Source organism: Pteropus alecto, unplaced genomic scaffold, assembly GCF_000325575.1.
Source record: "Pteropus alecto unplaced genomic scaffold, ASM32557v1 scaffold3, whole genome shotgun sequence".
Lineage (NCBI taxonomy): Eukaryota > Metazoa > Chordata > Mammalia > Chiroptera > Pteropodidae > Pteropus > Pteropus alecto.
The window spans coordinates 68121627-68148052 of record NW_006442484.1 but is presented as its reverse complement, the minus strand read 5'-3'; the positions used below and the strand labels follow the sequence as shown (position 1 = coordinate 68148052).

The 26426-nt window shown below is 38.6% G+C and overlaps 1 protein-coding gene across 5 annotated transcripts; it reads left to right on the top strand.

Moving 5' to 3' along the window:
• The first annotated feature begins 10 nt into the window (after window positions 1-10).
• On the top strand, window positions 11-25033 carry MDH1B (malate dehydrogenase 1B). Of its 5 annotated transcripts, XM_006921475.3 has the most exons (13): window positions 13-110; window positions 3930-4042; window positions 5256-5390; window positions 5590-5732; window positions 7728-8224; window positions 11800-11941; window positions 13297-13460; window positions 14881-15020; window positions 15315-15366; window positions 20281-20361; window positions 22538-22615; window positions 23917-23982; window positions 24729-25033. In XM_006921475.3, the coding sequence occupies exons 1-13, from the start codon at window positions 89-91 to the stop codon at window positions 24755-24757; spliced, it is 1662 nt and encodes a 553-aa protein (XP_006921537.2). In that variant the 5' UTR covers window positions 13-88; the 3' UTR covers window positions 24758-25033. The 5 variants fall into 5 exon arrangements, with proteins under 5 accessions (XP_024895225.1, XP_006921537.2, XP_024895222.1 ...); XM_025039454.1 differs by lacking the exon at window positions 23917-23982; XM_025039456.1 differs by lacking the exon at window positions 3930-4042 and having other exon boundaries at window positions 26-110.
• The last annotated feature ends 1393 nt before the right edge of the window (window positions 25034-26426 follow it).

The following is a 26426-nucleotide window of genomic DNA, read 5'->3' as shown; positions in this document are numbered from 1 at the left end:
TAGAGTGCGCCTGCGCCAAGCGTTTGGCGACGTGGTTGCCAGGAAACCGGGGACTCGCTGCTCCTGCCCGGGGGAATACAGCTTCACTATGACCAAATTCGTGCTTGCGGGTGAGTGATCCTGGCGATCGCCCGCAGTTCGCTGAAAACACCGATAACCGCTCGCCTCCTATGGCCGCTTGACAGTGATCTTAACTGGCTTCAGCTCTAGCAACACTAGCCTCCATATGGACCACCTCAGGCTTTCTTGTGCATGCCTCAAAGATATTTATTGGGCAGTGACCCTGTGCGAATTACCGCCGGACACTGGAGATACAGTGTGAGGAAAAACACATCCCGACCTGCGAGGAACTTCCAGTCTCGTAGGATACAGAAGCATGTAAACAAGTAATTTTGTTGGTGTGCACAAGGCTCTGTCTGGGAGGTGTTGCAGGAGCAGAGTTGTGAAAGTTTGTGATAGGGAGGCTATTCTAGATAAAGGCGCAGAGACTACAAGTTTTACGGCCTAAGGGACAGTCTGAATATGTAGGACGTGACTGGACTTAGGGCTAGAACGGGAGCTGGAGCCAGATCCTTGCACCTCAAGTGCACCATGCAAAGGTTTGAACTGTGTCTTGAAAGCAATAAGGAGTCATTGAAATTTTTAAAGCAGGAGAGTATTTTTAGTAGGTTTACATTTTAGGAAGCTCACCTGTCAACAATGGAGGGGAAGGATTGGAAGTGACAACTTGCGTCCAGAAAAGTACTGGAGACTTTTACTGCAACTTGCTAGTGTACCTGCCTCCCTCCCTTCTCAGCAAGTTTCTTTAAAAAGTAGAATGCTCTTCTATCTCCAGGTCTTCCTTCACTCAGTCCAGCTTCTACCTCTGGCTCTGGGAAATGGCCCTCACCAAAGTCACAGCTGACTTTTACAGAAGCTGTCCAGTCCTTGTCTTATTTGACCTCTGATGCGTCAACATAATTGACATCTCCCATCTGCCTGGAAATCTATTTTCTTTGCTGCTTTATTCATTCAGAATATTTTTGAGCACTGACTATGCTGGGAAGACAGTAGTAAAAAAACTTACAATCTACACTGCATATGTGGCAGTGTCAGGGAGGGTTCTACAGGAGCAGTGGCAGTGGCAGAGGACTTCATTTAGTTAGGCAAGGGCTTTCCAGAGGGAGTGTTTTTAAAGCAGAGACCTGAAAGATGAGAAAGAGTTACCTAGAAGAGAGGAGATAAAAAGGAGGAGAGTAATTTAGGCATGGATAGTCGGGAGTGGGGTTGGAATGAGGAGAGCTAGCTTGATGACGATTGATAGTATACAGTAAGTTTAGAAGGATTGGAGCAAAGAGTACAAGGAAGAGAGTATCATAGGCTGAAGCCAGAGTTAAATAATATTCTTTTGAGCCATGTTTAGTATTTTAGACTTTATTCAAAGTACATGGAAGATGTTTAGAAGGGGTGAACCTAACAAAATTTGCATTTTATCTGAGCGTTATCTCTGCCATGTGGGAAGAGAAAGACTGGATTCTAAGAGCCCAGTCCAGGAAGGGGATAATGGCCTGGCTTAGGCTGGTAGACAATGGAAATGGAAAGAAGTGAGTGGATTGAAGAGACGTTATGGAGGCAAAATCAAAAGAACTAGATGTGTAATTGGGTAGAGGGAGGCAAATAAGGGAGAAGAAAGAGTTAAAATTATTCCCAAGCAGTGGTTTGGATAACTAGGTAGATGAGGAGTCATTGGGGGAAAAAGCAGAAGAGTAGGCTTAATACTCTGGATACTCATAATACTCTTAGATGACTGGGTACTCTTAGATGACTCTGGATACTCATAATACTCTTAGATGACATGAAGAAAGTAATAGAAGAAGCAGATTTAGTGGGGGAGTGGTGGCAAAATCTGTTATAGACATGCTGAGGGCCTGTAGGACATTCCAAAGGAGATGAAAAAAATACAAAGGGTATAGAGCAAATAAGGATATAGGTTTGAACTGGAAGTACAAATTGCACTTGAAAACAAGAGCATAGAAGAGATTGGCCAGGAAGAATATTGTAAGGTATGATGATAAAGAGCCTTGCAGAATGCTTACTTTTTAATAGATTGATAAAGGAATAAGAATCTACAAAATATAGTAAATATTAGCCAGAGAAGTAGACAGAAAACCTGAAGAATGCCCACAGCATAGTAAATGTTTCAAAAAGGTAAAAAAGAGGGACAGATGCTGTCAAGGATCAACAGGGAAAGGATCAAAAAGTATCCATTGGATTTAGTGACATAGAGGTCCTTGGTGACCTTCTAGAAAATAATGAGGAAAGCCAGATTGCAGTGGGTGAGAAATAAATGGAAGTGAAGGACTGGTAATGACAAGTATAGAAAATTCTCAAGGTCTAGTTAAAAAGAATAGAAGTCTTAATAGAATAGTTCAGTAAGGCAATAGCTACAGGGGGGAGATGGGCTTTTTTTTTTTAGGACAGGAAAAACTTAAATATAACAAGTATATTTAAATATGGTAGAACAGGGTCATTAGCAACAGAGATAAGATGTTAGAAGGTATAACCAACTGAGCAGAATTAGTGGCAATTCTGGAGGCAGAATAGAGTATTCAGAGCAGAAGTGGTAAGATTAGACCTGGACAGGAAGTAGGGTCCCTCTTCCATTGAATAAGAGAAAGAGGAAAGGATACATGCAAATGCAGACAGACTTGTAGGTGTGATAGCAGGAGGTTGGGGGATTTCCCACCTGGCGCCTTTTTGTATGAACTAGTTTAATTTTTGTGAAGTAGAGAGCAGTGTTGTCTCTTGTCTTCTGGTGCTGTGTGAAAATGGAGAGAAGTGGACAAGTTTGGAACAGTAATTGTGGAGAACAGAAGAGAGTGCTGCTTAGGGAAACTGATCTCCAGGCAAAGTTCAGGGCCAGTTGAAGTGACCATGAATTTATAATTGCTTCTCTCTGCTTGATTCTGCAATGTTTTTCCAGGGGGGCCTAGCGGTTGGAATCCAGGCACATAAAAGGCAGGTAATTGGGTTCATCAAAAGTAAAGAGCTTTTATCAGGCTGATTTTCTAAGAGCACTGTGGGGCAAGATAATTTAAGATATGAGTCAGAGAATGTTTTTGATTCATGAACTATGGATTCATGAACTAGACAAGGGGGAGATTGAGAGGAGGTGATGACTTAGAAGTCTCCATGAAGTTGAAGAACTGATAACTGTGGGTAACTGGGGAAGAATACTATCAATAGGGTTATGCACTTGACCCCTGCCTATCAGATACCTAAGCTCATACACTTTAGTGGTTTTAATTTCCTGTGCATTGATGGATGCAAAATCTGCATCCTAATGCTTACATGGAGTTTACGCTTTAGACTTATACATGCAGCTACTTGCTGGTCATATCCACATAATATACTACGGATACCTCCAATTGTACTTGTCTATAATTAAATTTCTCTGCGATGATTTTTCTCTAGTAAGGTCAGGATCATCTACTCAAGCCAGAAAGTACAAGTTATTCCAGACTCTTCTCTCTCCTTCAGTTTCCCTTTCTCCCAATGCTTCCTGCCACACACATTAAATCCACATGTGATTTTACCACCACTTGTCACTTCATACTTTGCCTTTTCGTGGCTACTAATGAATAGTTCAATAGTTCATTTTTTTAGTTCACACTTAATTCATAGCATGGAAGCCTCTAATATAGTACTGAAGGAGAGTGAATATTCAATAGTCTTTTTTCCTTTCTACATTCGATTACTTAAAATTCTGACCTGTAAAATTTGTTTTATTTTTAGCAACATAATAAGAAGCAAAAGTTTATGTGGTGGCAGTTTATACTATAGCTCTGTGTTATGAAATATAACTATATGATTAATTCTATAATTACATGGCAAATACATGATAATTTCTGTATGATCAAAGAAAACATTGCTAATTCAAACTCTTTTAGGTAGAGCAGATTGCCCATTTTATGCTAAAGCAGAACTTCTGGCAGACTATTTACAAAAGAATCTTCCTGATTTTCGGGTACATAAAATTACGCAGCATCCTCATGTTTGGGAGGTAAGAAGCCTTTATAATTTGTTAAACTTATACATGCACAAAAATGTGTTCTAATTTGAGTAATATTAATGTATGAGATAGGCTTCCAGTAATGAATACTCACGTACTACTGATATTTTCCTACTAATAAAATAAATCCCCACTTATCAGTCTCAAAACATTTTTTCCCCTAATGCCTAGCAGAACAAATGAGGCCTTAACCAATAAGTATAATAAATTTGACTGTTTTTCTTTTCTCAAGGATCCAAGTAACTTATATTGTACTTTTTAACTTTTTGTTCTCCTTCATATTGATTTCTAATGACGTGAGGCACTTTTTTTATTTGAAATACCCTTTTTAGGGACTGAGTTTCTCCAGAAACAGACAAAGCAAGGATTTGGCTGAAGGAGACTCCTTGACTGGGGGTTGCTCTTGGGAATAACATCCTGGAAAGGAATGAGGGCAGTGGGATTGAGCAATGGGAGAGGTCGAACTACCGTACAGCTGCAACGGAGGGCTCATCCTATCACACAAGGAAGTCTGAAGCTGGCCTCTGAGAAATGTCTCAGATGCAGGCAAGGAAGCTGGGCTTTTATAAACCCCCAGCTAAGAGTCGCTGGATGCTGGCTGCCCCAGACTGGGATTTAACCTTAGGCGAGGGAATTTCTTTGGCTGAGAGCAATTCCTGGAGAGAGACTCGGCACTGAGCCATCAGCAGCCAATACACCTGGTGGCTGAGGGGTTGAGAGCCTTGGTTGTGAGGGGCCCTTAAGGATACAGGTGTAGGTTACCACACTTAATAAGTCACCTAGACCAACAAGGGGTGAGGGGAATCTTTAATGAATAGTAGAGAAGAAAAATGACGAGTGTCAGTTATGACCCTGAAACGACATGCAATGGAGACTAGAGGTAATTTACTAACTTACCTCTGGTAAAGTTTCCCTAAGGAGAGATGCTGTCCCTAAATGGTGTGAACTTATTACACAGGGCATGTGGATCTAAAAAGCACAACTGGTGAACTGTCACAGGTCCTGTCATGTGCAGTCCAGAGTCCCCCTTCACCTCTCATATTTACTTTTTTTCCCCTGAGAACATTTTACAGTTTAAGATAGTTAAATTTTATGTATATGCAATGGTAGTAGAAAACAAGCTAGTATTCTAGTGTTTGAATTCTAAAGTACTGAATTGAGTTCTGAGACAAAGTGTGACTTCACTTGTAATATCTTTCGATAGGAATGGCTGGAAGATTTATGTAAAAAGAATAAATGGAATCATAAAAATTCCCCTATCATCTGGAGAGAACTATTGGATCGTGGAGGAAAGGGTTTGCTTTTGGGAGGATATAATGAGTTCCTGGAGCATGCCCAGGTACATAAATTAAGTTGATGTATCTGTTTAAAACATTATTGTTCTCTCACATTTTATTTTTCAGATGTCTTGCTTGCTAAGGTATTCTCTCAGCATTTTTTTTTATTCCATTCTGGCTTTAAAGGAGAACTTTCCATTATAGCCATTGTCAGCTAATTATCTTTTCTCTGGCATTGACTTTTTCTTTCCCAATGTTTAGCTTTACTATGGTGTCACCTCTAGCATGACGACTGAGATGATGAAGGTAATTGCTCAAGAAAACCTGATGACACACATAGAAGACGAGCAGGAGAAAGAAGCCCTGAAACAGCTTATCGAGCCCCTGAACGTCTGGATCACCAGGTGGGGTAGTCAAACCCTAGGATTCATTAGACTGGCTTTTTACATTTAGAAAGGAGGATAATGTGCAATTAACTCCACAATGGAAGAATATCTGAATGTCAAGTCTGAGATTTGTATGTATAGATATACATATGGCTATACATATGTATCCCCCAATATAGCCCAGGTATGAACTTTAGATCCTTTATAGCAAAGGTATGATATACTTTGATATCTCTGTAGCCCGCTCTCATTCCCTCATTCTGTGTCTCATGCTGTTTTCCTGCTCTCATTCTTGTTCTTCTCTTGCTGTTCGCCTCACTGTCTTTCCTTCCCTCTCTCTTGCTTACTTTCCCCTTTCTCCCCGCTCCCATCTTACCGACTATTGCTCTCTCCTTCTTTCCCACCTGCTAGAGGTGTCTTCACTCTTCCTTAAATACTCATTCCCAGGATCCCCGCCCTTCCTCACTGTCGTTCCTTCTTCCTTTCTCTCTTCAGTTTTGCTCCTCATTGCTCTCAGTCTCAGGCACTTGTAGTCTTTATTGTCACTTTTTCTCTCTCTGTCTCTCTGATTGTCTCTCTTGCCGTCCATCTCGCTCTATCTCTCACTCCCCCTTTCCATTCCTCACCCCTCCGTCTGTCTCTCACACTGCCCTTCTCTCTACACATGCATGTATCCTAATAGAGATGTTCATTTTAAAAATTGATGTTATGAAATACTTTAAATACAGAAAATAACTGAGAATGGTGTAGTGAACTTATGTGAAACAAACATCCAGATTTCATAAATATAACGTCTGCTATAGGTATTTTTTAAAAGACTAAAATGGTACAGATACTGTGGAAACCCCCGTTGTACCCCTTCCCAAACCCACCGTGAAAACCAAAAATGCTCAGATGCATTTCCAAACTCTCTTCAGGTGTCATTACAACTCTCAGTTGATAGCAAACTATATATAGGGTACCCAAATACTTACTGAATTATGGGTACTGATACTGATACCTAGACTATGTTGATCTTAGGCTCCAGATTTGGAAAAGATAAGTCCTTTCCAAAAAATGTCACTGCTACTCTCTAAGCAAGTTGCTGTGGAGTCTGAGGCTCATCCTCCTTGAACTCCCTAAGTTCTTCATGTATATCTCTCTTTGTCATTACCTCCCTGCTTTGTACTTTATGTGCTTATCTCACACCCATTACATGATTCAAGGTCATGAAGGCAGACTTCTGTGAATACCTTGAAGTACACAGCACATTGCCTTTCACAGAGATGTCCACTGACATATGCAATTGTGTTTATGTTTCCTCACATTATTCTCTCTCAAAGTACAAGAGGAATTAGTTGATTTGCTCAAACAGAACCATGTGCAAATATTGTTTTAATAAATGTTTGAGAATTTAAAATACATGTCATCGTTTTGTAGATAAGGGTATAAAATAGAAAAGAGCTGTGGTTAAATGAAACTTGTTATTTCTTTATCTTTTTAAGAGAAAATGTAAACATGGAATTAGAGTAGTATGACACAGTTCTTTGAAATTTTACTTTCTGCATATTCTATTTTATCTGAAAAACCTCTTAAGCCTAAAGTACATTTCTCATTTTGGGATTGTTTTCAGATGGTCAGAGCAAAGGGTTAGTATTGAGAATTTTTCATTCTACTTTTGATTTTTAGCCTTAAAAATTAAATGTTCTCAGGGAAAAACAAGTAAATATGAGAGATGATGAACCTGTTAATTAACTTGATGGGGAACATCCTTTCACAATATATACACATGTCAACTACTATGCTTTCAATATCTCACACTTTTATTTGTCAGTTATACCTCAATAAAGCTCAGTTTTAAAAAAGAAGCAGCAGCAAGTGCAAAAAGTTGAAAAATGTCTATGCAGCTGTGTGTGCCTATTTAAAATATTAAGTCACCCTATTAATGCACATGCAGAAATATCTAATAAGAATAAAAGCTTAAAAGGGGTGAAAGATTTAACCATTCATAATCCTGCTCTACATTGTCATCAGTGCATCCTCTCGTCCCTGCTACAACCTAATTCCCATCTTGACCAGTGGAGAAGTGTTTGGAATGCACACGGAAATTAGCATCACTCTATTTGACGATGAGAAGACAGAAGAAAATCTCCAGATCCTGGTGACAGAGATGTGGGACCTGGTGTCGCCCTTACTGCAGAGCGTCTCCATCTGCACGAGAGTGGAGGAAGCCTTCCGCCAGGCCCACGTGATCATCATCCTGGACGACCACACTGACAAGGAGGTGTACACGTTGGAAGACTGCATCCGGAGCAGAGTCCCTCTGTGCAGGCTCTACGGATACCTGATTGAGAAAAATGCTCATGATTCTGTCAGAGTTATCGTAGGAGGAAAAACTTTTGTCAATCTTAAAACAGTGTTGCTTATGAGATACGCCCCAAATATCACACACAATATTATCGCTGTGGCACTGGGAGTGGAAGGCGAAGCCAAAGCTGCACTGGCCAGAAAACTGAAAACGACCTCTTCATGTGAGTGAACTCCTGTTTCTGTGTTTTTGTTTTTAAACAATATGATTTCAAAGCAGCTAGGAAGAGCACTGTACCTTTTAGGACCCTCCCGGATATCTGAAATAGGAAGTATGAAGCAGATACGAAGAACTTCTTATTGTGTGATTTAACTCCCATGCAAACATTTTTTTAAACTGGTTTTCCATGACTGTCTGACTGTCTATCATTATAAAAATTAACAAGCAAATATTTAATGTAAGATTTATAATAATATTCCATTTTCCCATAATGACAGTCAACTAAGGTAATCAGTGTTTTTTAAAAAATAATTAGTGCTATGTTAAAGTGGCTATACCTCACTTCCTAACTGTGTGACTTCAGGCAATCTGTTAATCTGGCTGTGCCTCAGTTTCCTCATCTGTAGAATGAGGATGTTAATAGCACCTACGTCCTAGACTTGATGTGAGGATTCAATGAGATAATATTTCTAAAGTGCTTAGAACAGCACCTGGTATATTGCAAACATTTGTAAAGATATTAAATTATGATACCTATTACGAAGCCTGATCAGTTTGTTCTTATTAATCTTTGAACTGGTCGATGCCAGAATCATATGAGGATGAGACTGGATCAGAAAATGGAATGTTCTATTTAAAAGTGGGGTGCTGTATTTATCTGTCATACTTGACAAATTTTAGCTATTTGTTGCCTTTAGATGGAGCAGGCACAACAGAGTCCATTGAGAATGCAAAGAGGTACAAGGCATTCTCTCAAGCAATTGGGAAGGCAATGAAATGTGAGCCTAGAATGCTCCAATCGGGGCTACAAAGGACTTTGGTGAGCCCCTAACACAGTATAGCAAGAGTCCCATTATCCATTTCTTTACAATGAAGCCCTAGAACCATAACTTCTGGTATTCTTGCATACAAATCTGTAGTGTCTTACCTCCCAGGTCAGGGCATATCTCTCAGTCAAATTGATACTAAAATTATTCAGTAGGAAAGGAAAACATTTCTAATCATTTCATCTCTTGTCAGCCTTCTCTGTATATGTGTAGACACTGATTTATCACAAAAGATCTATGGTACACTGGTGAAAGTGTCAAAAAGAGGCAGCGCTACACAATTTAAAATCAGGTTTCGGGGGTGGCCCGCCTTTCAACCAGAAAGCTGCTCTCCTGTGGGTCTGCAGGAGCCATAAATTCTAAGCCCGGCAATACTCAAAGACAATAAGCATATAAGGAGCAGAAAAAAAGAAAAACACAGAAAAGTTGGCAAAAGAAAAGGGAGACATAAGAAGGACAATAGTCGAAATCAAATTGTCGGTGGAGTAGCAAAGAGAAATGCAGCAACAGCAGAGAGAGAGTTGAACGAAATAAATAATGTGAAGTAGAAAAACCATCAAGGAAAATTATTCAGGGAGAATTTCAGATGCCAAGAAGATATCCCGAGTTTAGTTCACACATAACAGTGTTTCAGACCATGTGCTTTGGCTTAATTGGGACTCTGTGTAGCGAGTGACAGAATAGCCACTCAAAGTAATTAAAGTCAGATAGAGAACTCTTTCACATAACTGGAAAGTACAGGAGGTAGTCCTTATTTCAGGCATAGCTAGATGCTGAGGCTCAAATGATGATGTCAGGCCTGGCTCGTGCTCTCTCCAGGCCTATCGCTCTGCTCTGCTTTTCTCAGCGTTGGTTTGATTCGCAGGCAGATTCTCTAAGAAGTAACAAAAAGGCCACTGGCATCCCCAGGCTTGTTGTTCATAGCTTTGTACTCCAGTAGAAAGGGTGTTTTCTCTTGATTCTTTGAAGTAGCAGGATAATAACTCCTAGGCCAGACCTGGACCACACGCCCATCATTGCAATCAGTTGTGGCCAGGAATCTGGGTCTCCTGCCTATTGTTAGACCCGAGAGGTGAGGACAGCCCCAGCCGAACCATATGGACAGGACTTGGGGAATGATAGTTATTTAAAGAAAAAGCAGAATGCCATTAAAGAAGAAAAGCAGGAAAAGATGGTGAGAGGAATAAACAGCAGATGTCCACTACAATTTTCTCTAGCGTAATTTAGGGCATTAGAGTATAAAGAGCCTTAAAGCCGATTTAAAAAAAAAAAAAAATGATACCCAGTGAAATTAAAAGGCTTCTTTAGATTTTAGAACGAAAGCCTACTATATGTTTACTTGGGGATCCCATGTGGGATCCCATGAGCTCCAAACCAGGCAACCACCTTCCCTTCCTTCCTACAACATGAAGCTAACAGAAGGGCCCATGGGTATATCACTAGCTCTCTTGGGAGTTGGACATTTGAAGGAGTACTTCCTATTCCTACTTCCTGAGTCATTTTGATGAGAGACAGAGTCGCGGAAGATAGTAGACACCAGTGAATGACAACCCGAGATCTATTTCCTACCATCTTCTCTCACTGGCCCATCTCTTATTATAAAAGTGCAAAGAGATACTCATTTTTTTTTAGCTTCTCTTGCAGCTGGGGGTGGCTGAGTGAGGTAGTCTACTTGAAGTCCCTTGGAAAATGTATTTCATTCCCTGAAAAGGCAAAAGAGAATGCCTCTGTCCCATTCTTCCCCTACTCCCTGCTTTTGAATACAACTGTGTGAGTGTGATACTTGGAGCTGCTGCAGCCATTTTAGAACCATGAGGGCAAAGTCCAGAGAATAATGTCTACAGACTGCTGAACAAGCACCAGTGTCACTGCCTACACTGCCTTTTTGTTATCTGAGAAAAGTACATTCCTTCTACTTAAGACAGGTCAGTAGGATATTCTGTTACTTTAAACCAACAGCAATCTTACTTCATAGAGGAGAACAGGAAAGATTTTAATCTTCACCATAGGAAATGCTGTGGCCTTGTACGAAAATAAAGTCTCTAAGCAAATAAGATAATAAATAAATAAATGGAATTGCTTATTTTCACGTTAGCTGCAATATTCCTAGAAAATTTACAATTATAGAAATTAAATGCCAATTCCTATCTCTCTCTAACACCATCCTCTTATTTTTCTTCAAAGTATGTATCATTTTTTATAGTAGTTGTTTTCTCATCCACTCCCCTCCGCCCTCAGAATATTGCAAGGATTTGGGCTGGTTATCTTTCTCTGAAGCCTACTTCCTAAAAGCACCTCATACGTAGAAGCTAATTCAATAACTACGTGTTGATTAAGATGTTCTTCACGGTCCTCTTATTACAACACCTTCATTCTGCAGAAAACAAAACCCACCCAGGGATTCAAGTGATTTGCCCAAATTTCAGTGTAGAATCAAGGACTTTTTTCTTTTTTCTTTTTCTTTTTTTGTCAGAATCAGAGCAGATAAAAAGTTCTCTTAAGGCAAGCAGAGTAATAAAGTGAGGACCAACGCTAGTGGTATGATTTTCAGTTGCAGTTTCTTCAGGAAGCATCTCAGTATTCCCTGATTTCAATTACATGCCCACATCATTCATAGCATATTATTCATAGCATATCAGGGATTGCCACACCCTGATGATTATAGAAAAAGGACCAATTCTAAAATAAGCTGTAGGAAACTATTTATATTAACATTAAAAATTATGTTAATTATGTTTTTTTTTCTTCATAGGCATCAAAGATGTGATAATTTGGGGTAATATTAGTGGAAATAGCTACGTCGATCTGAGAAAGGCCAAAATTTACAATTATGAGAGTGCTATTTGGGGACCTCCTCATTTTTCACGCCCTGTTTTAAGCTTGATTTTTGATAGGTACTGTATATTTTTTAAACTAAGTATACTAACAATGTTGAATAAATGTTTAATAGCTATTATCATCTTTTAAATCATCTCAGAAATCTTTGTACAAAAATAACTTGGTATTGTTCACACTCATCTTCATTTATGCTCTCTAAGAAACATAGAACTAGTCAATCTCTACCCCCCTCAGCTTATTTGGTTTTGAAGTTATAAATTTCTTTATTTCAGATATTCTTAAAGCAGCTCACGTATTCCATTAAAGTTATCTTTAAAGCAAGCATTTATAAAGTGAATCTTATTTAGTGTAAGGACAAGTGTATGTAAAGTGAATCTTTTTTAATGTAAAGAGATATGTATCCGGGTTGAAATTGGTTGACACATTTTAAGAACAAGAAATTAAGATGATGAGCAGGTCCAGGCAATGCTGGGTGTTCTCTCCCAGGAGAGGCAGAGTTGAGAAGTGGCAAGGGGTACAACAGTCCCTAGAACCAAGCCACCTGGGTTGGAATTCTCAGGTAGCCACTTAATAGCCGTGTGACTTTGGAGAAGTTCCTTAACCTCTCTATGACTCAGTGTTTTCATCTGCAAAGAGGAAATGATACTATAGTATGGCCTTATCTGGTTATTGGGAAGATTAAATGGATTAATACCATAGATAAACACTTAAAACTGTGCCCGCCACTGTCAACACTACCATATAAAATAGGGCAGAGGAGAGAAAGGGGGAGGAGCGCCTTTGAAGCATTTTACAAAACTCTGTAGCTCTTTCCTTTCCACTGCCCCTCCCTTTCCTTCCCTTCCTCAGACCTTAGGAACTTTGCCTATCCCTAGAAATAGCGTGTCTCCAAGTTGGCCAGCATGGTTCCTTTATGTTTGCTGCCTGGGTGGGGGCAGTGTCATATGGAGCTGTATCTTGGTAGCTTAGCAGGGGCAGCATTTAGCTTTTGGACTATTCCTTGACTTTAAACTTCAAACTATAAAAACATAATTATTTCTCTAGTTTTTAATGTGAATAACTTTTAATGTTTTATAATAATATTTTACTTAAAATGAAGGATACCACTGGTTCCGAGATAGCATCTACATAGAATAAATTCTTTATAATGGACGTAATTGTTCTCACATCCTTTGACCACTTTTCTGTGTTGCATGTTTATATTTCCACAGTTTTAGTTTGAAACTTTGGTATTCCTTTCTGTTTTATTTCATTACTTTTCAATCCACTTTTTATGGATGAAAGAAGGACATAGGAAGTCATATTTCTATTTTGTGGAGATGATTTCTTGTACTTAGATCTGCTGACCCGGGGAACAATCTTTTTCATTTTCATGCCTTCCTCCATTGTAAAATTGTTTCTCCTCTTATAGCGAGTGGGTAAACAAAGAATTTGTGGCAACTCTTGAAGAGCTGACTGCCACAGGAAAACAATTTGGAGCCATCTTAGCTGCACACAGTATAGCCACTACGTTGAAATACTGGTACCATGGCTCACCAGCTGGAGAGATTGTGTCCTTAGGAGTATTGAGTGAAGGTAAAACCTGGGTCTTTCCTATCTTGTAATATTGAAGAACCTCCATGTATGACCCATGCTCCTGCTTCTGAGTCCCCACCTATCTATCTCTTACATGGTCTCTAAGATGTCTGTGTTTTCATAATTTCATGACTGTGTTCCTTATATTCCTTATGTTATTAGTGAGACGACCTTCCTCCCCATTCTTCCTATGACTATAGTGCAGCTCAGGGAAATCTCCCCAAATCCCCCAAGTCAGATTAATCTCTGTCTCTCCTCTATATTCACATAGCATTGTGATCCTCCATCAGAAAGCATATTACAACCTGCCTTTATTGATGGTATGATTTGTCGTGTATGTTCCCTCCACTGGAATGTGTAAGCCTTGAGTGCAGGGCTTTGACTGGGTCTTCTTGCTGCTCCTTCATGGGTAGACACTTGGTGAATCTTGTTCAGTTGAAGTTAAGATGTGTGAACTCAAATCAGTATATTACCTTTTTAGTGAATAGGCATTTTAAACCTTATCTTTATTTGTAGAAATTGTTATTAATCTCTATAGGAATTCATCAATAAACAATGCAATATTGGGGATGAGGAGCAAGTGATCTTTGTACTGTATAGTTAAACTGTACCATAAAGGTAAGCCTTCATGTGTTGTCCACCCATAAAGCTGGCTCTTTACAGAGAAAACAAACAGAAAGTGAACAGAGAAACTGGGACACCTTTTGAGGAAAAGTTTTTTAGATCCTAGTTTCCTGACTATCTGCATTTTTTTGCCCTAGTGGCAACATTTTTGATGAACAGAATGGCAAGCATAATTTTCTTATTTGATTAAGGCACAAAAAGTGGTGGTGGTGGGACCAATTTTATCTGAATGTTGCTCAGTTAGTAATAAGTATTGTCAATCTTTTCTATTCGGAGCATATCCAAACTGGGAGCTGGGAGCTATGAAGATATCACCATTTTTTCTGCTCCCTCTTTCACTTACTAGTCCTCAGACCTTAGCTCTGTGACCGCCGTAGTAGGCTAGCAGAGTGGAAGGCCAGGTGGGACAAAGGCCTTGGGCTCATGGACTACCTACCTAGGGGAACAAGGAAAAGCCAAGAAAAGCAGACAGAAGGAACTCAGAAAAGGTGGAAGAAAAAGACTGCATCAGCCCTCCAGGCAGAGGCAGGGAGTCTGAACCCAGAACAAAAGGGATGTAGAAGAACAATGGTTCTTCCTTCTGAGAGAAACACAGAAGGGGGGATTGTCAGAACTTGGACAGATACTCAATCAGTACTTCTAGAGTAAGTGTTTCAGCCCTTCCTGGGGAGGAACTCCCAGAAATTTAGTTCCACCATTATTCAAAATCATGTGCTCTGTTCTTTTCTATAATGCTTAATAACTATGACTTACTTTTCTGAGTGCTTTTGTTTTACTTCGTGTTTGTTCACTGCAGGTCAGTTTGGTATTCCTGAAGGGATTGTCTTTTCTATGCCTGTGAAATTTGAGAATGGAACTTGGGTGGTTCTCACAGATCTCAAAGATATTGAAATAAGTGAGCAAATAATGACCAGAATGACGAGTGATCTAATTCAGGTAACATCAGAATAGATACAGGGCAACTGGCTTTAATAATGGCCTTAAACTGAACCCCCCAGGTCAAGGCATACATTGGTTTTTCTTTGGGTTCAATTTGAATCTTAGTCCAAAAAGAAGAAGGAGCCAACACCAGTTTTGAGGAAATTAGCAGATGAACACTACTTATTTATGATATGTTAAAAATATTTGTTGGTTATTTTAACATCAGGAATCAAAGTGCTTTTCTATTAAATAATGATTAAGTTAGTAATTGTGATCATTTAATTCTCTGATTATAAAATTTTTCAACAGGAGAAACTTGTTGCACTGGGAGATTTGATATATTTTCAACCATATCAATCAGGTAATCTTTTAGATGTGCTGTTTTATTGAGCTGCTATTAAAATATTTGTTAAAACTGAATCACTATTTCATATATATAACTACAATCCATATTTTATTACCTTTAAACTAAATTTTTGACAAAATAAACTGCCAAGTTCACTGTGTCCTTTGAAATAAAACATCTCATCAGAATGACATCAAAATCACATCTTAACAACACTATGATTTTATAAATTTTGTGTATATCATACATATCAGTTTCTTAAGGCTGCCACAACAAATTAGGAAAAAATTGAATGACTTAAAAAAACAACAGAAACTTATTTTCTTATGGTCCTGGAGACTAGAAAACCTAAATCAAAGTGTGAACACACACTGCAATATACAGATGATGTATTATCGAGTTGTACGCTTGAAACCTATATAATTTTGTTAAGCCCAATAATTTAATTAATTTTTTTAATTAAATTATTGGGCTTAACAAAATTATATAGGTCATTCCTGATTTGTAGCTGCATCACTCTAATCTCTGCCTCTGCCTTCACATATCTGACTTCCCTGTGTGTATGTCTATGTTTCCAAACCTCTCTCTCCTTGTAGTGATACCAGTCATTGCATTTAGGGTCCACCCTAATGCAATACGACCCATATTAACTCGATTATATCTGCTAAAACTCTATTTCCAAATAAGATCACAAGTACCAGGGACTAGTACTTCAACGTATCTTTTGGGGAACAAAGTTCAACCCCTTAATACTACGTTTGTTTAGATAGTTTTTTAAAATATAATACATTTCAATAAGTTTGTTTTCTTATTGACATTTTGTGTAGTCATAAACTCACAAGGAGTGCTATCATCTTTCCTTCTTTTGCCTTAAAAAAAGTCTCATCTTAAATATGGAAATAGTAACATAGAAATAAATTTATTTTTGCAATGAGCTTTTTTTAGTCAAGTGCCTTTTGAGAGCCCAGCATTCTTCCCTTTCACTAATATTTATGGAGTACCAACTGTGAGCCAGGGCTAAGAGCTAGAAATATGGGGTGAATAAGAGACCTATTCTTGCTCTTTTGGAACACACAGTCCATCAAGGGATCATAAATTATACAAGTGACTGCAGTCGTGTTGAATCTTAGGGATGATGGACTAAGGATGTTAAACTGTGAGAGCTTATGCCTGAGGATATAAGGAAAGAACTTGAGGCAGGAAAGCATCTATCAGCTTGTTTGAAAAATTGCAAAAAAAAAAGCTCGTTTGGCTAAAGCCTAAAGAGATAAAGCTGAGAGACAAAACCATAAAGAAGAGATGAGAGTTACGGAAGGCTTCTGGATGGAGAGTGACCCGATCAGGTTTGCAATTAGTTTGGAAAACAGATTGGAACAAGGCTAGACTGTTTGCAGAAAATCTGGGATTAAGGGGGTGGCCCAGTGACACGAGGAAGAGATGATTGCAGACAAGGCTAGAGGCAGTAGAATTTTGAGAGATATTTAGGAGGTGGAATTATCAAGACTTGATGACAGATTGGCTCTGGGGTTTAACAGAGAACTCAGGCTTCCGGTTGAGCAATGGGATGGATTTACTGATAGGAGAAAAATGATAATAGAACATTATTTGAGAAAGTGATAGAGAATATGTGTGTTGATAGAGAATATGTGTAAAGGAAGGGCACAGAGCCAGAGAAGAATGAGTTTAGTTTCTTACATTTTGATTGTGAAATACCTTTGGAATATCTAAAATTGAAATATCAGATAAAGAATGACATACTTTCTGGAGCTCAGAAAGATCTGGATTGCAGTTGTCAAAGTGGTAGTAGTTGCCTCATAAATAGATATGAAGCCATGAGCATGACGGAGTGTCTAGAAAGTGTGTAAAGAGAAGCCTGGAGGAACTTCTCCTTTAATGGTTAGGTAGACCAGGCACAGCTGACAGAAGACTGTGAGAAAGGGGTTGTCAGAGAGACAGGACAAAACCCTGAAATCTGATGACATGGAAGACATAAAGAAAAAGGGTGTTTCAGGAATGAGGGCTGGCCTACACTGTCAGGTGCTGCCAAGGAAACAAATAAAAGGAGGCCTGAAAAGTACCCAATGGATGTATGACATAAAAGTCATTTGTGACTTTGATGAGAGCAATATTGTGGAATAAAGAGGGCAGAAATGAGACCAGAGTGGGAAGGGAGGACTCTAGCCTTAGTAACCACGGTCTTACCATGGAGCTGGTGTACTTAGTGCTGTGGGCTAGAGGAATGTGCTGGGTGCCGTGCGAACACTGAGAATCCCCCATTAGGATTTCGATGGGGGCTTTCTGGAGGAGGTGACATCTAAACCCAGTCACAAGAGGAAAGAAAGCATTAGCTAAGCTAAATGACAGGGCTGTTCCATTCAGAGGAAGCAACATATACAAAGACACAGAAGAAAGAACTTTTTGAGAAGTGCCAATTCCTTTGATCTGGAAAATGAAGTTCAAGGTGAGAAATGTCAGGAGGCAGAGAGGTTACTTACCTTGTTAAAATCAATGCAGGTTTTAAGGCAAGGGAGGAACAGGAGGAAATTCTGATTTTAGAATGATCACTCTTCATATGGGAAGAATGAATTGGAGGGAAGAGACCAAAAGTAATAAGACCAGTTCTTTTGCAGGTAGAGAAATGATGAAGATCTTAACCAAGAAGCAGCCATAGGGACGTAGAGAAGGGGCTAAATTTGAAAGCAATAAAATTATCCAAATTGGACTGATCTGAGATAGAGGGTAAGAGAGAGCTCCAGGGAGTCAAGAATGCCTCAACATTTTTGGCATCTGGACATATGGTGGTGTCATTGCCTAAGACAGAGCTTCCCAAGTAGTCAGCCACAGAGGTATTGGCTGTGTAGGGCAATTGATCTCTTTGACTCCAGGGGCTGAGTCTGGAGCAGCTTCAATCCCCAGGCTAGTTGCCTCTATTGTTTTTGTCATTTGCTGTGTGTACTTATGAAAATGATTAGGTGGCTGTGGTTAAGGTAAGGAATGTAGGAGAAGGAGCAGATCTTCAAGAAGCATTAAGTGAAAATATCTGGTGGGTGATGAATACATGTTTCTGGAGGCCATGTGAGTGATCTGGGCTGGAGATGAGTCATCAGCAACTGGTAGTTATCAGAAAAAGCTGATAAGCGTGGTGACTCTGAGGAAGGACATGAAAGCTGGGGAAAAAAGACATCTTCACTGCATGGTCTCTCAGCCTTTTGAATATTGTTCCATATGCATGGTTCACACCTACAAAAATATAAAAAAGATAAAATAGATAGTTACCTATGGATTGATGGATATTAATGTTTGACTACCATTGGAGAGGGAGAGGGTGAAGATAGAGGAGAATGAGGAGAAAGATTCTCAAGATAACAGTAGAAAACAAGATCCAGAGCACAGGCTCAGCTTCAAACAGGAAGCATCCCTGCCGCTGAGGCCCAGGACAAGAGAAGAGGTGATGAGTGTGAGTACAGGGAAGCATGTAGGATGGAGAGACTCAGAACAAAATAGGCAGCTAGGCTAGGTCCCAAGACTAGGGGAAAGTCTAGGGTCATACAGAAAGAGGCGAAGGTTTGAAATAACTGTTAAAAGAAAAAGAAAAGAGGGACAATGGAAAAACACAAAATTTTTTTCAGAGCTGAAGGCTCAGTGGAAGTTAGAAACCGTGACTCCAATGTACTTTTATGTGATTCCCTGCAAAGGTGCTTGGTTGCCTGGAAACAGAGGAGCGAAAACCTAGATGCATGATTCGTAGTAAGCCCTGAAATATTAGGGTGTACTGCCGCCCCTGCAATTAGAATAAATGCAATTAGATAGAATACAAATAACACTATGTTGTATTCTAAAAAAAAAGTTCTGAGTGTTCCCATTATGACTTTATTTGGAATATTAAATAATCTCCCAAAAAGTTTTATTTTCTCATATTTTTTTCTCGTATTCCTCTTGTTTTACTGGCACCCTAAATGGGTGCTAAGGTGAGCTGGTCATTGGCATTGAATATGGAAATGGAAAATGAGTACAATTTTGTAATATTACTTAGTATTTGGGAAGGAAGGAAGGTGAGGCAAAGAAATTGAGGATAATTGCAAGAAAGCTGATGATGTGATAGACTGACTAAAGGGGTCTAGATTGGATAAAGAAGGAAGTATTAAAAAGAAATTAAAAAGTTCCAGGCAGGGGCAATATTGAAAATATTTAACAACCAGTATGGTACAGATTCCAACTAATTAAAATGGTTTCTGGTAAGAAGAACCTGGCAGGGGACAGGATTGCCCTTGGTCCAGACCAGATAAATTTCAGTGAGGCCAAAGTGCTGGAAGTGGAAAGAAGGGCGTAGGGACCACAAGGAAAAGAGATTATGGGCAAAGTGTGGGCTTTGAGAATTCAGACTTGATTCTGGCTGGCAGTCAAGCCGCCAAGAGTGGGCCAAACCAGACAAAGCCCAGAGGCAGAGCAGAGGCGAAGGGCAAAGGCATAGAAGTCTTATGAGCAGTTGGTTTTAATGCAAACTTTTATTCTCAGAATTTAGAGGCCCTCTGTGTGGCTTCCTGCATTTGGCCAACTAGAGCTGCAAATTCCTTTCATGATAATGGGCTATAAAGCAGTCATTGTACATTTGACTCCATTGACTGTTAGTCCTAAATTTCCCATAACATTTTCATTACAGAAGGTTTTCTGAAAGAAAATGACCTTATTTCATGCTGTGTTTTTATTAATAAAGGTCAAGGCATGTATAGAATTGATTGATCTTGACTCTGTCACCATTGGACCTTGCCCAAAACACTGTTTCAGAGATCTAAGATCAGAGCATTGAAAATAATCAGAATCTGCAGAGTTTGGACATCTCTGCTTATTAACATATCAATGAGATGATTCATGTGTGAGGATTGTTTAATCTTTTCAATTAAGTTTAATACTTAATTTTCTGACTTTTAGAAACCCTCTCAACCAAAAGAAATAAAAAGACCACCTTATCCACCACAGATGACAACCAGGAAATTCAAAGTGTCTCAGATGGTAGGTATATGAATTGAAAAAAAGAAATATCCTTTTTATCCAAGGCTTAACACTAAATTTCAAAGAATTTTCACTAAAATACAAAGGAATTTGATAACTTATTAGCCATAAAATGGGAATTGAATCCTTCATCAGCATCATCCTATACTAAAAAACAAGAAAATATTTAAAATCTATTAAAATCTTTGAAGGAAATTACCAGATATTCATTGAACACCTTCTGTGTGCTGGTCACTGGGGGATACAATAAGGGAGTTATAACCACACAGACACATCTGGGAGGAAGGACCCATGAGAATATGAAAAGGGAAATGCCAAGATATGCAATGAATTAAAAAGTTCAATAAAACAGGACAAGATAGGTCAAAAGGAAAGTACTTAAATAATAAGTAATCTAGAAACTTAGAAGGAAAGATCCTTATACTGTAGGAAGAAAATTTAATAATATCTTGAAATCTAGTTGTGACCTGAGATGGCTAAAGATAATCAAGTGGGCATTTATGTAGAAACTGTGCTAGTACAGTCACATAAGATGAAAAAATTTTAGAGATCTACTATACAATAATGTGCATATAGTTAACAATACTGTACTGTACACTTCAAAATTTGTTAAGCAGATTTCATGTTATATATTTATACAACAATAAAAAAAGAAATCAGTCTTAGGTGCTAGGGTTATAAACATAAATCAAACACTGTTCTTGCCCTCAACGTGCTCACCATCTAGCATGGGACATAGGAAAGCGAATTAAAAACTATTCTATTGAGAGGTAAGTATTATGATAGAGAGAGGCCCAGGGAATAATGGGACCACATGGGGGTCTCTCGATATAGACTGGGAATGTTAGGAAAAACTTTCACAAAGACATGAAATAGGAACTGAGTCTAGAAGGATGAGTAGGAATTACTCATGTAATTTAGTGAAAAGGAGGTGTGCAAGTGGAGGGTTGGGTGGCAAAGAGACTGTGAAAGGTATCTTACCAGAAGGAAAAACATAAGCAAAGGTAAGCAAAGGAGGCATTTCAGGTGATCAAGGCATGACCAGAAGTATGAACCTGAGGCAGTATAAAATTATATTCAGAAGACAGTAAGTTGGATAGCTAGGCAAGAACAGAGGATCTAAAAAGGATAAGTAAAGCTAGAAAAAGTAGGTAGGGGGCATCTGTCATTTGGCCGAATGGTTGGTTGGGAGCTCAGCAATATGGCTGGTGGGTGGCGGGACAAAGCACAAAATAGATGGGGTCATGCTTAGTGGACTAATCTGCTTTATCACTGGGCCTCTAGAGGATGATCCAACAACCCAAATCACTGTCCAGAAGAGTGTGGTAAACTCAATCCCAGCCAGAATAGACATATATCTAAGACGCTCAGTTACATGGACAGTATCTCTGAGGGATCTGAGTGAAAGCACTATTATGCCAGTTGGCCCAACTGGTGTTATACTCAAACTGGTGCAATACTTAAGAAAAGGACCAACGTCCGTAAGGCTCTTGTGAGAGATCTGAGAACACAGTAAGATCTATCAGGAAGAAGATGACTGACATCTTTCAAGGATGGAGAAAGGAAGCCAAGTTGTAGAGTTTATATTCCTGAGTCTTTGCATTGGAACAATTTAAGTTGTTAATTAAAATTTAGGTGTTTAGACCCTTTACTAAGTTATAGTCTTATAAAGACTAAAGAAGTTTAGTGGTGATAAAGTGGAGAAAATGGAATTAATTTCAGGTCGTTTTGGGGGCTTTTTGTTGAATGAGCATTAGAATAAAATATAACATTATATTTTCTATATTGTGGATTAGGTGGGTTGTGAAAAAATTTAGTGGGTCATGAAATGAATTTAATAACTAGCATTTTTCTTTGAACTAGGATGAAATTGATAAAAAAGGGTAAATAGGGAGACCAGAATTTTTTTTCCAATGAACTAGAATAGGAAAAAAAAAAAAAAGATAAGTAGGAGGTGAAGGAAAGATTAAAAAAAAAAAGGTAAGAATAGTTTGGAAAAGGGCAAATATTGTTTCATGTAACTTTTTGTTTCATTATATGCACATAAGTGCATGTACTGGACTATAATGTAAAATGTATTTTTTACTGTGGGTCATGGTCAAGAAAGTTTGAAAACACTGACTTAGATCATCTCACAGGTTGTTAGTTATATTCTAAACCCAATATGTTTTATCAGTTTTGGTTTCAGAACATAAAGATAGCATAAATTCTTCTGTACTCCAAGAGGAAGAAAAAGATCTAGTTATGTCAGATGGTAAGTCAGTTGAGTTGTAAACAATCTCTGTAGTGCTGAGTCATGACTCACGCTGTCCGGTCTCAGAACGATGCTGTGGTCAGAACATAGTCCAGCAATTGAAGTAATTTTGAAATAACTCTGTTTCTTCTTTTATGCTTCATAAACACTTTGGGGGCGGGGAATAAAAATGTCAACAAAATATTTTTAAATACGGAAACTGCTTCCATGTCGTATTTAATCTCAAACTCTCCCCAAATACTCTAACCTCAGCTTTAGCCTCTTGTGTTTCATCCTTCTCACCTTTCCCTTTATTTTCTATTCTTCATTACAAAATCCAGAATAGCTGACTTGGCAAGTCAAGATCCTCCTCAGAAGGTGGATGAGAAGAAAGACTGAAAAGACCAAATTAGAATTCTCTTTAACAGAAAAAATCTGAGAACTAACACACTCTCTCTCTCTCTCTCTAGCTATAGATGGATGTAGATATATAGATATATATGTAAATATATATGTATAAATATATTTACATGATATATATGTAAATATATTTACACAATGCTTGTTAATATTTATGTACTTAATATTATGTAGAAGCTTCTCTATTTGCTAAATCTGCCTATATAAATAATATATCTAAAAGAGAATAATCTAGACTTTTCCATCTTTACTACTTCTTTACCTGAAACTCTCTGTATGGGAGGGAACTGGAAAGCACTGAGAAGTTGCCCAGTGATTTACGTTGTAGGGACCAAAACTTCATAGAGATGTTGGTGGAAATATGCTGCACTGGGCTGTTTGGCTGGATATCTACTTGCTCCCATTGCCCGCAAGGGCATGGATAAACCACTGTCATGGGTTGAAACTCTATATAAAAGCAACTTGGCATCTTGCAACTTCAAAAAGAGCAAGGCATTCAGAGAAACTTGGAGTGGAAAGAACAAGATAGGAGAAAATGAGAATAACTGCAAAAATTAATGTGCTTTCTTTAAAATTTTTATTTATTTATTTATTTTTTAATGGTGACATTGGTTAATGAAATCCAATAAGTTTCAGCTGTACACTTTAATAACAGTAAGGCATATATATATTTACACTGTGCGTTCACCTCCCATAGTTAGATTTCTTTCTGTCACCACATATTTGACCCCCTTTATCCCGTCTACCTCCCCCTTTCCTCTCACCCTCTACCCTCTAACCACTAGTCTATAGTCCATGCCCATGAGTCTCTGTTTGTCCTAACCTAAAAGCAACAAACGAACAGGACAATCGATGCTCTTTAAATACTAAAAACTCTGTTCTTAATTCTCTATTTACTGCAGTGGATTTTGCAGATCTGATTTCTGAAACCAACCCTGAACAGCTACTCAGTCAGGAACCCATAAATGGTAGGTGGTAGATGAAACATTAACTAGTCTTTTCTTATTCTATAAGTGGAACTGGACAGAAGAGACCATGTTCCTGTGATACCATGCTTTTCAATCCCCCCTCCCCCATCCCCAGGGATCAGCTTTGCTTGCTGACTCTCCTAGAATTCACCTCCTACTTTCATAAACAAGACTAGAACAGTGACAACCAAATCCTCCCCTCAGAATGAGTAAGAAAGGAAATGGACATAGATACATCTGAGAGTCCAGATTTTCAATGTATATAACTGAGCTGTTGTGATAATTTATGAAAACAAGGCTGATGTAGATTTCTTTGTAGTTAACCATTCAGGACATTCATTCATGCCTCCACACTTTTATTTAAATGTCCAATAAAATGAACAAATCCATTACACCTTCCATTTTCAAAATGAGGAATAGCTATTGGAATTGGTGCATAGAGGGAAGGCAGGACCAAGAGAAGAAATGGAACTAACAACATAGATGCAAACAAAATTCAAAATGAGAAGCAAAGGATCCAAGAGAGACTACTCATAGAAATAGATTACGGTCTAATGATGGTCATATGGTTCTATTTCCCTCATAGGATCCCCCTCACACGCACAGTCTCTCAGCAATTGAATCAGATTGAATACAGGAATCCAGTAAATAGAAGGAAGGGGGAGCAAGAGAAAAACTGACTTAAAAAAATATTACTATTGTATTTTTAAAATTGTTACATCTTGTCATTTTTCTTCTTTTTACAGAACCCGAAGGCAAAACTATGGAACAGTAGCAGATCAAATTAGACCAACTATAAAATTATTTGGTATTCATAAATATAGAAAGACCTATGAATGTCTATACTTAGAGAAGAATCATTTGAAAGATTTACTTCAGTCTCAGATAATATTATGCTACGCAAATAACAGTAACAGGACACACACACAAAAGTCAAGAATTCAGTTATTTTGTGCATCTACTCATATGTTTGCTTATTATTGTATTTTCTCATAAATGGTTTGGTATCAATAGATGTTTCTGAACTACAATAAAACAGAGTTGTCAGATACTGAGTCCTCACTTGTACATCCTTCACAGAGAACCTTCTTTCTCCTGCAGGCCATACCTAAGACATGAGCCTACGTGGCCACGTTTGCTCAGATTCCTTATCACCTTGGCCTCAACTGATTGGTCCAGGAGAGATACATCTTACTCACAAAGAAACAATCATATTTTCTCTTGCTTTCTAAAAAAATTTGAACTGAGAAAAATGGATGAGTAAGTTGGTGTCTGAGTGACAGTAACGGTAGTAAACTAGAGAAGGCCACAAACTCCTGCCTTCATAAGACCTAGGTGTCATAGACTTTCCTTGGATTTGCATGACATAATTATTTTTATTGTAAATCACACTTTTACTTTAGCTTAGATTGAATAATTTTCTGTTTCTTGATACCAGATGTGACCTGAATTTTTAAAGAAAAGCATATATTTTTACCATATAATTGCACGGTTTAAGTAAAAATTAAGTCTTTTATTAAAATAGTAGTTAAAGCAATATGTGCTCATATATTTTCAAATAGGATTCTTTACAAATGCCAGTTAAGAACTTTTGAAAGCCCAGGAGTCGTGTTAAAAACTGCTGATATCTGTGCTTTCTTTGTAGTTTTAAATAACTCAATGTATAGCCTACTTTCTGAAAATTTAGTGAAATTTCAGATGCTCCTATATTGCTTCTACACCATCACGATTCAAAACCATGACTGATTTTTGCTTGTTCCCAATGTCAGCACCTCATTTGACGTCATTGTGAAGAAATCATAATGTCTGTCTGTATTACGGACTTGGGTTGAGCTTTTGTGCCCTGATTCTACTATTTCCCCTGCCTCTCCTTGGGCCTCCACCAAAGGAGTGTTACCACAAAGGACAGTGATGGAGTGGGAAGACACCCGGCACTCTACCCACAGCTGGGCATGTGGTGGGTGCCCCTCAGTAGGCAGGGCTTCTTCCTGGTAAAGTTGAAGTAGACTGGAAGATGTGACTTAGACCAAAAAACCCAAGCAGAGCTTCCTGTTCCATTTCCCTCAAATCAGGTATGCCAATCAGTTATGAGCTGGAGCCAGGTGAAAAAGCTGGAACAGAAAATACAACCATGAACACACATCCCCTTTCAAGGCAGTATCCTGCCCCTTAATGATGTTTTTCCCAGTAGGTGTCAAGTCCTGACCAGTCAGATAATCAGTTGCTTCTCCAATAGGTGGACATCTAGGAAGGAGCTAGAGAGACGTGGGCTGTTTCTCCTCTTTAGGGGCACTGTCAGAAAATTGAGCCCTATCCCCAACAGACTGTACTTTCCAGCATGAATATGAACTATTGGGTGTATGAACCACTACGGGATGACCAAGATGCTCTAGGAGAGACTCCCATAGGTGAATCGAGCAAACTGATTTTAATCACTATACCCA